At 42.4% G+C, this 12,142-nt stretch overlaps 1 protein-coding gene across 1 annotated transcript in view; it reads right to left on the bottom strand.

Moving 5' to 3' along the window:
- The window catches only part of LOC137384291 (alpha-1,6-mannosylglycoprotein 6-beta-N-acetylglucosaminyltransferase B-like), a 994,997-nt gene extending 991,625 nt beyond the window's left edge, over positions 1 to 3,372 (bottom strand). Inside the window, exons 1-2 of the mRNA XM_068058117.1 lie at positions 3,290 to 3,372; positions 1,316 to 1,443 (exon numbers count right to left, since the gene is read on the bottom strand). Of these exons, the coding sequence (XP_067914218.1) occupies positions 1,316 to 1,443; positions 3,290 to 3,372 (211 nt within the window). The remainder of the gene's footprint in view (positions 1 to 1,315; positions 1,444 to 3,289) is intronic.
- Positions 3,373 to 12,142: the final 8,770 nt, after the last annotated feature.

Here is a 12,142-nt window from a genome sequence, read left to right as displayed (position 1 = left end):
TTTATCAGAGATCATTACATAAATATAGTGTAGACCAGCACCCAACATCTAAAATGTCAGTGGTAAACGTTTGATGAACAAAATTTTCTTAGAACATTGGAAATTTGAAAATGTTTCCAGCAACAGCAAGCAGCAAGCAGCAAGCAGCAATTGAAAAATAACTTGAACTGCAAAAATAGAGGCCGGGCAGTGAGACTGCAGCGGCAATGTTCCTGGTGGCAGCCTGTTAATTGGCCGCCGCCAGGCTCATCATCCAATTAAGACGGGCTGGCTCTCCATCAGAAGGCTGGTAGCTCTGCAGCCTTGGCAGCACCACCCAGAGAGTTGGCTGCTGCTGAGGCTGCAAGGAAAATGAGAGGGCACCACCACTTTGAAGCACCCGTCACAGAGAAGTAAGAAATTTTTCTTCTCTGCTGGGGCCAGGCTGGCAGGCCCTGGCAATTGGAGGGGTAACCCCTCCAATGGCGGCAACGGGGCTGAGAGGGCAGCCTTTACCGCCAGAAACCCACTCCTTGAGCCATACAGCCTCTGGTTCCAATCCCCTACCCAGGAAGCTGCAGGGAAGCTGCGTCCTGACAGCTGGCAGCCTCCCCATGCAGCAGGGGCCACTCCGCTGCCAGCACAATGGAGGTGGCACCTCAACATCGACTCTTAAGTGGTCCTTAATTATTTAAATTAGCTGCCCACCTCCGGACGCCGGGCAGCTGCAATGCTTCTGATCCCACTGCTGGTAAAATGGCCTAGCGGCAGGCCTATGTCGGGGAGCCATCCCGACGTGGCTCTCTGGCATTTTACTGGTTCCACCCCCACCGCTACCCGGGGCTGGTAAAATTCGGCATAAGCGCAATACTACATCAAAAAGTCAGGTTCTTGTCGGCTTTAATGTCATGCAGCCGATTCATTAGTCTATATATTTCACAACCAGGACTGAAATTGTTTCCACGGCTGAAGATATACTTAAGAATGCACATGGTATTGGGTACCTCATACCAATCCTTAAGGCAAATAATTAAAGATGGGGATCAGGGTGCATAATGTAGCTGCTTTCACACTGATGCAGAGTGGATTGAGTGCACATTAATGCAAAAGTAGCAATGCAGCTCAATACTACTGAATTCACTATAGCTGTGACATGTGCGACACTGTCTTTAAAAAAAGGTATAATATGGCTTGCAATTAGAAATAAAAGGTCCATGTCAGACACTAAAACAATTTTTAGCTTTTAAGGATTCCGGCCTTACACAAAGTTAGAATCTAGCTGGTGCCCAAAATCCTTGAACTTTTTCAGAAATGGGATAGCATTGAATAAATTTACCTTCAGATTTCGTGCCTAATTGTCTAATGCCGAAAGGTGAGTCTCCCGTTCTCTTGCCTGAAAACTGTCCACCAAAGGATGTCATTATGAAACAGAGGGTAAAGAATCCAATCCCAGCCACAAATATCCTAGAAACAAGCAGAAAGCATGTCACACTAAAATACAAGTATTGGATTTATGGTTCACCATTATACGTGATTACTAACTAGAAATATAGTGAGTTGCAGGTTGTATGTATATATCTTAGTGATTTACAATTTGCTTTATTAACTTGCACACTTTGAATATTTGTTTAAATGTAATATGTACCTCATTCCAACTGAAAAATAGTAAATAATCAGTTGCAATAACATCGATGTACTGCTGTATAGCATATTGTACTAAGAGTAACAGACATTGGATTTCTGCTGTCTGTACACACAGACTGAATCTAAAAGATTTACATGACATATCTGAGATCACAACTGTTATTTGTAACAGGTTTAAAGAAAACACAATGTTTTTTATGCTCGATACAAGGAACAATACAATATTGTTCAATCAATACTTGTGTTTAGTTTCATTTTAGCCTAGCCCTTCATTTCATTGTTGGTTTTCAGGCAGAAGATGAAGCAGGTGAATAATTTAAAACATGGGAGAGATTGTGTAGAAGCACATCCCCAAATTATTTATTCTGAGATATACCAGAGTCATCCTAGGGTAGGCATAGTAACAGATATAACAGTGATCCTATTACTTTTGTCACTGTACCACATGTTGCCAATGAAATAAGATCAAGTCCAGGTCTTGAAGAATATGTAGGCATTGAGTACCTGAAACTGTGAGCCAGGAAAAGGTACAGCAACACTTTCATTTTTACATTTTTCTTATTAGAGATATTTTCCCTAAAAACAACAAATTCCTAAACCCACAATTCTAAATTTGTAGCATTAACAGCATGAGTCAAACAAGATTGCTCCTGCACAGTTGTCAACACTGAAACACATTCCATTTTCAATACCATACAAATATTGTTAAACATGTCATCTTATATTTATACAGAAACAGAAATATCTATCAAACATTAAATATCACACTCTAGAGCATTCTTTTCCAATACTTTCCGCAAGCTTAATGGAGTGCATATGTCATCTGGGAATAATCTAATCCTTCATAAAGTTAACCAATTTAAGGAACAATTCTGACTTATTCCAATTAACAACTGAACTAAATATTAATGTAAATACTAACAATATTTTTAAATGTATCCTTTTCGAAATTCAGCTTTATTACAGATTTACAAAAGACTAGCAGTTTGCATATTTACATGGCATTTCATACACTGATATTGTTTAGATTTGTGTTGCTTTTTTTGAATGGTACTGGACAAACATCTAGCAACCTGCCACCTCCCACCCCCGGACATGGGTTTAACATTATCACCCCCAGAAATAACCCATATAGCCCACAAAAACAAGACCAATCACTACAGAATGTGTTCTGAAATACAAGCAGCACCTCATAGTGGGAAGTTGAGTAATCCCAATGTGACTAGCTAACTTCCCTGTCTCAGCTCCCCTACCCTCCCACCACCCGTCAGCCACAACTCCACACCTCACCCTTTATATTTTAAATGTAACTTTCTATGAAAGAAAAACATATGGAGAAGATCTCGTGTGGCTCTCTTGGACTCATCTCAAGTTCTATTTCAACATTTAATAGAAAGCACCATTCGGTTCAGAGTGATCCCAGATCATTACTAAAATAACCACTGGATGGTTTGCTAGCATAGAGATCTTTCCTTATTATAAAATGTAAAATACAAAGAATCATAACAGTACAATACAGAACAGCAGCAGTTGCAGTGAGAGTAAAGTGCAAGTTTTGCTTTACACTGAAGGTTGAACACAGTTCCACATAAATCACATCAATCATCTGTAAACAAGGCAAAATAATTTCATAGATGTAATTGAAAACACTTGAAGATAAACTTACCTGAAAGGCCTTAAGGTTACAAGAAACCTTCTCACCATTATCTTACCATCTGAATTTGTAGAATTTTTTGAAAGCAAAAACATCTTTCTGTCTGAGAAACATAAATATTATCTTCTAATATAAACTTGTCTAATGTCAGATTATTTTATTTTTCAATATCAGCCTTTGACTATAGTACAGAATTAGAAGACAACAGGAGATTTTTCAGGTCAAGGCAAATAAAATCCATCCACAACTTTTGATTTGCTGGATTTAAAATGAATCTGCCAGGCTTCCTATCTCCAGTGTGAGTCCTTGTTCAAGCTGAAGTGATGCTGCTCCTAGCTTTATGATGACCTTTTCAGGAAGTAGTGATGAATACAAGATACCGAAGATAGCCCAAAATTAACAGCTAAACAAGAGTCAAGGAGACTGCAGGTAAAAAGCACTTTAGTTGCTTGAAGGTTGCCTTCTCTCATGATCAGAGCTTGCTGCTATTCAGAGCCATATGACTATTGCATTGACACACTTAGGCAGGGCATCCTCAGAGTCCCCCGAGGTGAGAATCATACTGATTTCTGCTCAGCCGCCAGATCTAATACAAGCAGCCACCAACAACCTCGCATTCAACCCTTTGGACAAATGATTAGGGTTGGGGATAAGGGGCTGACTGACAGATCACAATCCAACCAGGATAGCTAGAATGCATCAGCCTCTCTATCATAGCTGCTTTATTTCTTTCACAAAGCATGAGATGTTACATTATCTTGAAGCAAAAACAGTGCTACAGCATCACCTAGTGTTCTGGGGATAGTTCTTTTGTACATTAATTCACTTTGTATTTTAACTCAATGTGTTCTTACCTAAACAGGTACCGTGTGTTTTCTATGTTACGAGTGGTGGTAAAATTCTGAAAAACACAAGAAAACAGGATGTCAAATGTTCACAGCAATAAATCTGAAATTTGCATTAATATTTTATGTAGAATGTTATCTTTTATTATACTTTATCCAATAAAAGTCTTCTCATGACAGAAAAACATTATCTTGAAATGTTTAAAAGATTAATTTTCTCATATATATATATATATATATATATATATATATAGTATTATTTTAAATCATGGTTCATACTTACCCTCATGCTGCCCTTAATACCTTCTTGCTTTAAACTGGGAAGGCGAAATGATCCTTCAAATAATTGTTCATGTTCCCCCTTAGCAGAATCATGGTTTAGGTACAGTAGTAGACCCGGTAACTGGCTTATTACAGTTGTCATATTATGAGCTGCCAATGATGCTGAGCAAGCTGCAGATGGCAGTAATGTTCATCCCCTAAACTTCTGAGCTGGTGGGAAGTTCTACATATATAGGCCTGAATGATGAGGGAAAACACTCCTGTTTATGCAGTGCTAATTTTAAAGGTACATCGTTGGGCAAAAAAAAAGTCTTTTTATGTTTTATTGGTGGCAAAGTTTCTAGATTTGTACCTCATTTATGTGAAGCTCAGATCTGGAATCAGGAGTATGATGTCAGTGAGTGGAACTTGTTTGTTGACTGAGAGGCACTTCAAAAATAGATGCTAAAGCTCCAATTTTTTGAGGCCACCATAATCAGCTTACTTGTGATATGGATATTGTGGTGTGTTGTTGTCGTTTGTAGCGTAGCTAGGACGTTCTTGTGAAAGTCTCTATTATTTACACAAACACACTCCTTAAGCCTCCTAAGCTAGCTGCTATTCTCTTCTTCCCCAAAGCCTATCACCATGTGACTGTTACATCATCATCACTCCTACAGTGGGAGGGGTTGCTCTCACTGTCCCCAGCATTAATCATTTACATCCTTATACTAAATCTTGCCCCCACCCCAAGTCTTTATCCAATATTTCTTAAACATATATACGTTCTTGACTTATTTACTACCCTTCTCTCCCTCCCCCACCATGTCTCTGACTTCACAGATTTAGTCTGTTAGGAGGTTTGATGACTCTCCCTGATCTAGTTGTAGTCTGACTGGGACGATCAGTAGTCTTCCTTGTAAGTCTGGATCGCTGATTTGGTTGATCTTTTCTAAGGATTGTAGGATTCTGTTCGGTTTGGGTTTGTTTATGCTCATCAGGGTCTTCCAAAGCAATAATTGGCTATTGCTTCTGGGGGATAGGGATAATATTTCTCCTATTTCTACGTATGTTTCCTTCAGTCGCATATATCACATACGATCTCTGGTAGTTCTCATCTCTGTAAATTACTGTACCTACCCTTTCTAGGTCATATATCCATACTCTTTGACCATTATTCAGTTTGGGTACGTTTCTGGCACAAAATCTTTAGTTGTAATTTCAGGTTTGCTGCCTTCATTAAGAGCTTACCCGGTCTCTTACTTTCTCATAGTCCGGGACATTCAATCCTGGAAGCAATTTTTTAGTCAACACAGGAAGCTGCATTCTTATTTTCCTGCACATCAGTAGCTCTGCAGGTGATAATCCACGCATCAATGGTGTTGATCAATAAATTAGAAGTGAGATTGGAAGATCGTCATTCTTCTTCAATAAGGCCTTTATGGTTCTTACACCTCTTTCGGCTTCACCATTCGACTGTGGATACCGTGGTAAACTTGTGAGATGTTGAAATTCCATCTTTGTCGCAAACGGAGTAAAATATTGATTCGCAAACTGTCCTTTTGTCTGACAATATTTCATCAGGGATACAATGTGTCGCAAAGATGTCTTGAAGAGTTCTGATAACTGCTTCTGTAGTCGTAGAATGCAACCTTCGCATTTTCATCCACCTTGAGAAGTAATCAGTGATAAATATGTATGACTTCCTGTTGAACATGAATAAATCCATACCCAGTCATTGCCAAGGTCTGGTTGGAAATTGAGTAGTTAACAGAGGTTCATAGTGTTCTGGTCTCTGTGTTGCACAGATCTGACAGTTCTGGGTCACATTCTTGATGTCTTTGGATATTCCTGGCCACCACACTGAAGATTGTGCCCTTGCTCTGCACTTCATTATTCCCAAATGGCCTTGGTGTAGATGTTCTAAGATATCTGATCTCAGTGAACTAGGATTAACTGTCATTGTAAACTAACGAGTTGTTGATAATTGTGAAGTACTTTCCATATTCATTGAAAGTTTTCATTGTTTCCCCACTAGGACGTTCTTGTGGCCACCCTTATGTGCAATACTGCCTTATGCGAATACATTCTTTATCGCTTTTTTGGCATAACGTATTTCTTGCAATTTCTGTGTGCTTGCTGATCAATTTTGTGCAGCGTGTTGTGAATATGACTATCTCACACACAAAATTCACATCTTGTTGTGTCGGGTGGTCTACCGTCGCTCTTGATAGCGCATTGGCTGACGTTTGCAACTTTCCTAAGACATATACGGTCTCATACATATACCTCATCATTCTTAAACAAAATCTTTGTATATGTGAAGGCACTTTTGCGATCTCCTTTTCATCTAACAAAGATACCAAAGGTTTATGATCTGTCTCGATGACAACACTCAATCCAACTATGTAATCAGAAAATCTTTCACTTGCCCATGTGATGGCAAGCACTACTTTTTCATTTATCGCATGCCTTGGCTGGAATTTTACCACTCTCGGTAGCTCAGAGTCTGATGAGGCGGAAGCGGGTGAAGAACTCGGTCCCGCTCCACGCTTCGTTGCCGCCGGTATCACACGCGGGGCAGCCAAATAGCAGCCCCGCTGTGTATTTCACAGTGAAAAGGGTGCGCGTGGGTGGGAGACTGAGCACCAGCGGGGGTGGGGCGAGAGCCGGAAGAGATTGCTGAACGCCATTTAAAAGGGCTTTCAGCAATCTATGTGACTCTGAGAGGCTTACCTGAATCAAGGAGACACTGCACATTTGCGAGGGAAAAACAAGGGACTGAGGGTGAAAGGACTGTAGGAGGAGTGAAAGTGCCCACCAAGCCAACACTTTGAGAAAAAAACAGAACCCCAACAGAACCCGCTTGCGGAAATGGAAGGGAGAAGTAGCCGCATGGCCCCCTGCTTCTCAAAGGACTCCTTACATCTCCTCCTCCAGGCAGCTGAGGCAAGGCGGGAGGTCCTCTTCCCATCCGACGGAAAAAGGAGACCTTCCCAAGTCACAAAGAAGACATGGCTGGAGGTAGCGAAGGAGGTCAGCAGCCATGGAGTTGTTAGGAGGACATGGCTCCAGTGCCGCAAGCGGGTCAATGACCTTCTGCGCTCTGCCCGGGTAAGGGGCATTCTGCAGTCATCTCATCTGTTATGTGACACAGGAGAGTCTATGAGTGCTGATGCTGCAAGTTCAAGACCATCCATGTTCATTAATTGGATGCAGCCATGCCTTAGTCCGCATAATGGGCACATCTGCGATGCACAGTGGTCCAGATGTGTTCCATCCGTGAACTTCACTAGCATTGGTTTGAGATGCAGCACTCAGCCCAAAGGGTGAGTGCATGATCTTCCAAGTGATATGTCTTAACTAATTGCTTCGTGTATACACTGGAGAAGAGGGCACATAATGCCCGAGAGAGATCCCGGACCGGTGGCGGCATGGCCAACCTGGCATATTTGAGCAGACTGGACGAGGATGCGTTGAAGCTAGCAGGGGAGGATGGAGGACACGCTATAGCTGATGGCGAGGCCAGTGCACCTGGCCAGGAGAGTGAGTTCCCTCGAGTGTGATCAAGGGGCGGTGGAGGTGGCGTGTAGTGCGGTGATTGTTTCAGGCACTGAAGGGTGCTCTCAAATGTGAAATCACACAGAATTGCCCACACTGCAGTCCTCCAGTCAGGAATGCTGATCACAACTGATCACTCTGATTTTCCCTGCGGGTGAAACACAGAAGCAGCCAGGAAGGGTCTCCAGGGCTCATTCATCCATCTCCAAGGATGAGGAGCGGACCTCAGAGGGTACAGCATTACATCCTCACCCCGCACCAAGCGCCAGCTCAGAGACATTCACCTCAGTTGGGATGCTCGGATTCGTGGTCACAACCTGGTGTCAGCACCACACAATTGCCAGGACAGCTGCCAGAGGCAGTACCGACTGATGCCTCTTCCTCATCCGTATCACCATCCTCATCTGAGGAAGCCTAGCGCTGACCTTGATCATCCTCCAGGGCCTCTCCCCTCTCCATCGCCAGGTTATGTAAGGGGCTGCAGACGACAATAATAATTCTAGAGTTCTGATGAAAGGTCACTGATCTGAAACGTTAACTTTGCTTCTCTCGCCACATATGCTGCCAGACCTGCTGAGTATTTCCAGCACTTTTTGGTTTTATTTCAGATTTCCAGCATCTGCAGTATTTTGCTTTTATTATAAAAATTCGAGACCTTTGATAGCGAGCACTGCAGGGCTCCATCTGACCGATCAAGACACCTAAATCTCACTTTGAGAAGACTTATAGTCTGTTCTGTGTTCACTCTGGTGGTCGCGTGGCTCTCATTGTAACGTTCCTCTGCATCATTCCTTGGGTTCTTCACCGGTGTCATCAGCCATGTCTTTAGCAGATAACCCCTGTCACCAAGTATCCATCCTTGCAGGCATGCAGGAGGGCTGAATAGTGCTGGCACCTGGGTGTTCCGCAGGAATGAAAGCGTCATAACTGCTCCCAGGATAACCTGCACAGACCTGCACGATTCCCTTACGATGGTCACAGACAAGCTGAACATTCACTGAGTGGAACAGCACACTTGCTGTTTTTTGAGAAGTTGTTTTAGTGGTCCATTATCTGCTCTAAATGAGGTAGAAACTTAGCTGAAATGAGAACAGAAAGTCCCGGAAATACTCAGCAGGTCTGGAAGCACTTTCTGTTCTCATTTCAGAGTTCCAGCATCCAAAGTATTTTGCTCTAATTTTAGAAACTTTGCTAATTGATTCATCATTCCCAGGAATCTCTGGAGCTACTGAGTGGTAGTAGTAGGAAATACTGTAATGGCCGTGTCTTCTGTGGATCTGCCATTATACCTTCACTACTTACTATGTGTCCCAAGAAACAAATTGAGGTCTTGGAAAATTTGCACTTCGCTTTCAGAGTTAGCCCTGCCTCTTGGCGTCTCTGTAGAACTGCTCGAACTCTTTGGTCATGCTGTTCCTCTACTGACCGCCCATGTATCAGAATGTCATCCATGTGACAAATAACTCCTTTGAGCCCTTCTAAGATGTTAGACATAGACCTTTGGAAGACCTCTGGTGTGGAAGTTATTCCAAACTTATCCAATTGAAACAAAACTTCCCAAAACATGTTACAAATGTCATTAGTAATCTTGAGGTCTCATCTAAGGGTACCTGCCAAAACTCACTATTGGCATCGGATTTGGTGAACATGGTGCTCTGAGGGAGTTTTGCTGAGTTGTCATCCACTGTGGACATTGGGTGAATCTCATGCACAACTGCTATGTTAAGCTGCATTAAAGCCATGCAAATATGCAAAGTTCCATTTTGTTTGGGGACAGAAACCATGGCTGAACACCACTCCATTGGTTGTGTTACAGGAGAGATAACCCCCATTCTTGTCATCTCTTCCAACTGGTCTTGAACTTTGTTTAACAACGGGTGAGGTATCTTTCTGGGTGTAAAGATACACACTGGCCTGGTACCTTCCTTAAGTGTGATTCTATACTGTTGTCTCGAGTCTTCTGAGACCTGTGGAAAGTTTTGGATTGTCTGCTTGAAAGCAATTGTTGGCCTGTGATTGCTTGACTTCATCAATCTTCTTGATCTGATGCAGGTCTAAGCATGCTTTTCCACTCAGCAAGGAAAATTCTTGATTATGCAAGACATTTTGGGTTTCCATAATTTGTCTCCCTTTGCTTGAAGTTTACCTTTTACTTTCAGTTGGGTCCTGCCCAGACCATGCAACTGTGTGTCTGCCGGTTGTAGGCAATGTCTCATCAACCATGGCTCTTGGTCTGACACTAGCACCTGCGTTCAATTTGAAATTTATTAGGTGTCCATTTACATAGATATCTGCCATCCAAAGTCCTTGATTTGGGTTATTAATTTCTCCTGGAAAATCTCCTGGTTCCTTATCTTCTGGAAATTGGTAAACTTGATTCACTGCTCTTTGCATGAAGGTCTTTTGCTTTGCACTTTTGAGCAAAGAAGTCTTGCTCTGGCACATTTTCCCATAATTCCCAGTCTTTTTACAATTGAAACATTCCGCTTTAATGGCCAGACACTGCTCCCGTCTGTGGGTCTTCCTGGCCCCGCAGTGCTGGCACAGTTTCCCAGTGTCATGCACCTTCTCACCTGTGTGTGTCTTCTTTCCTACAATTTTCCTCTCCGTCTTTGGCTTCAAAAACTGCAGAGTCATTGGATTTCTTCTAATCCAAGGCTTCTCTTCAGCCTGCAGAATGGCCCTATTTGGTTTATGGACTTCAGCCTGTCTTATGTTCTGAATTGCCTTCTCGAGTGTAAGGTCATTTTTCGACTGCAAGAGGTCTGACGAAGATTCATCTGCTATTCCGACAACTATGCGGTCCCTTATTATTTCTGCCTTTAATTCGCCATATTCACATCCCTCTGCCAATCTGTACAGATCATTTATATAAGAATCTAAGGATTTGCCTATCTTCTGTGCTCGCTTGTTAAATTTTGCTCTTTCCAGAATTTTATTGCTGTGTAGATTGAAATATTTATAAAAAGCTTGAAATTCATCTTCAAATTTGTCAGAAGCCTGGTTTATCCCTTGACCTATAATCACGTTGCTCACACTTGCACCCATAGGATATAAGAGGATTATATGTTTCTGATTTGTTCTGTTTCTGATTTGATATGGAGCTGGGAAGCAATCCTAAATCGTAGGAATCTTTTTCTGTATAAGGACCAACATTGTACCTGATTGGAACCTCCCTATTGTAGAAGCTTTCAGGCGTTCCAAATTTCAATTCCATTTTGCTTTCCTTGGCTTTGTTATGCTTTTTAGGGTGTTCCCCTTTCTTTTTAAATCACTCAGGCTTTAATGGAGGTGTTCATGGTATATCTGGGGATTTCCTGCCCTACCAACCTTTCCTTCCACGGCTGGCTGAGCAATGGCTGCTGACTCCAACCAACTCACGAGTTGCCTTTTCGCCCGAGATCGATTTCTCTCCCTGTGTATTCGACCCAGTGCGCTGTTAACCGATAATGGTCCCTTCCAAAATTCTTGCGCCCGATCCTGGATTGTCAGCCAGCATTGAGACTCAGAACCTGATGGCTGGACCCGAATATTTTGTTGCAGACCCCCACACTACTGTGGTGCAGTCTGAGATGCTGCAGGACTGACTCACTGACTGTCTGCATCTTCTTTGGCTATGTAGCAGCTCTTGAGTTCGTTGCAGTTCCCTGACGAGACCTGCTGTTCTCCTGGCGCTACTTCACAAGATAAGGTGATCTTCAAAAGTTTCTGGTTGTTTTAACCACTGCCACCATGTTGTGTGTTGTTGTAGTTTGTAGCATAGCTAGGGCATTCTTGAGAAAGTCTCGCAATCTGGATAAGGTCAACTGATAACTCTTATTTACACATTAGTATATACACTCTCCTTCAGCCTCCTAAGCTACCATCCTTCGTGCTGCTACCTCTTCTTCACCAAAGCCTATCACCATGTGACTGTTACATCATCACTCTTACAGTGGGAGGGGTTGCTCTCACTGTCTCCAGCATTAACCCTTTACATCCTTATACTACAGATACATCCACATCTGCAGCAAGAGGGCCAGCTTTGTTGAATTTTGCAATAGACAGTTCCTTCACTTCATTAAAATAGGCTCCCTACAAATAGAAAATATGTGCAGACAGTCAGGGCAGGAGAAAATCCAGTTAGCCAACAATTCTTAAAGTGCTGCCGCTAAGTTCTAAAAGGGAGACAATTTTTGACTCTGCAAGCAAACCATCT

This window comes from Heterodontus francisci, chromosome 26 (genome assembly GCF_036365525.1).
Source record: "Heterodontus francisci isolate sHetFra1 chromosome 26, sHetFra1.hap1, whole genome shotgun sequence".
Lineage (NCBI taxonomy): Eukaryota > Metazoa > Chordata > Chondrichthyes > Heterodontiformes > Heterodontidae > Heterodontus > Heterodontus francisci.
This window is presented reverse-complemented; position numbering and strand designations above follow the sequence as displayed.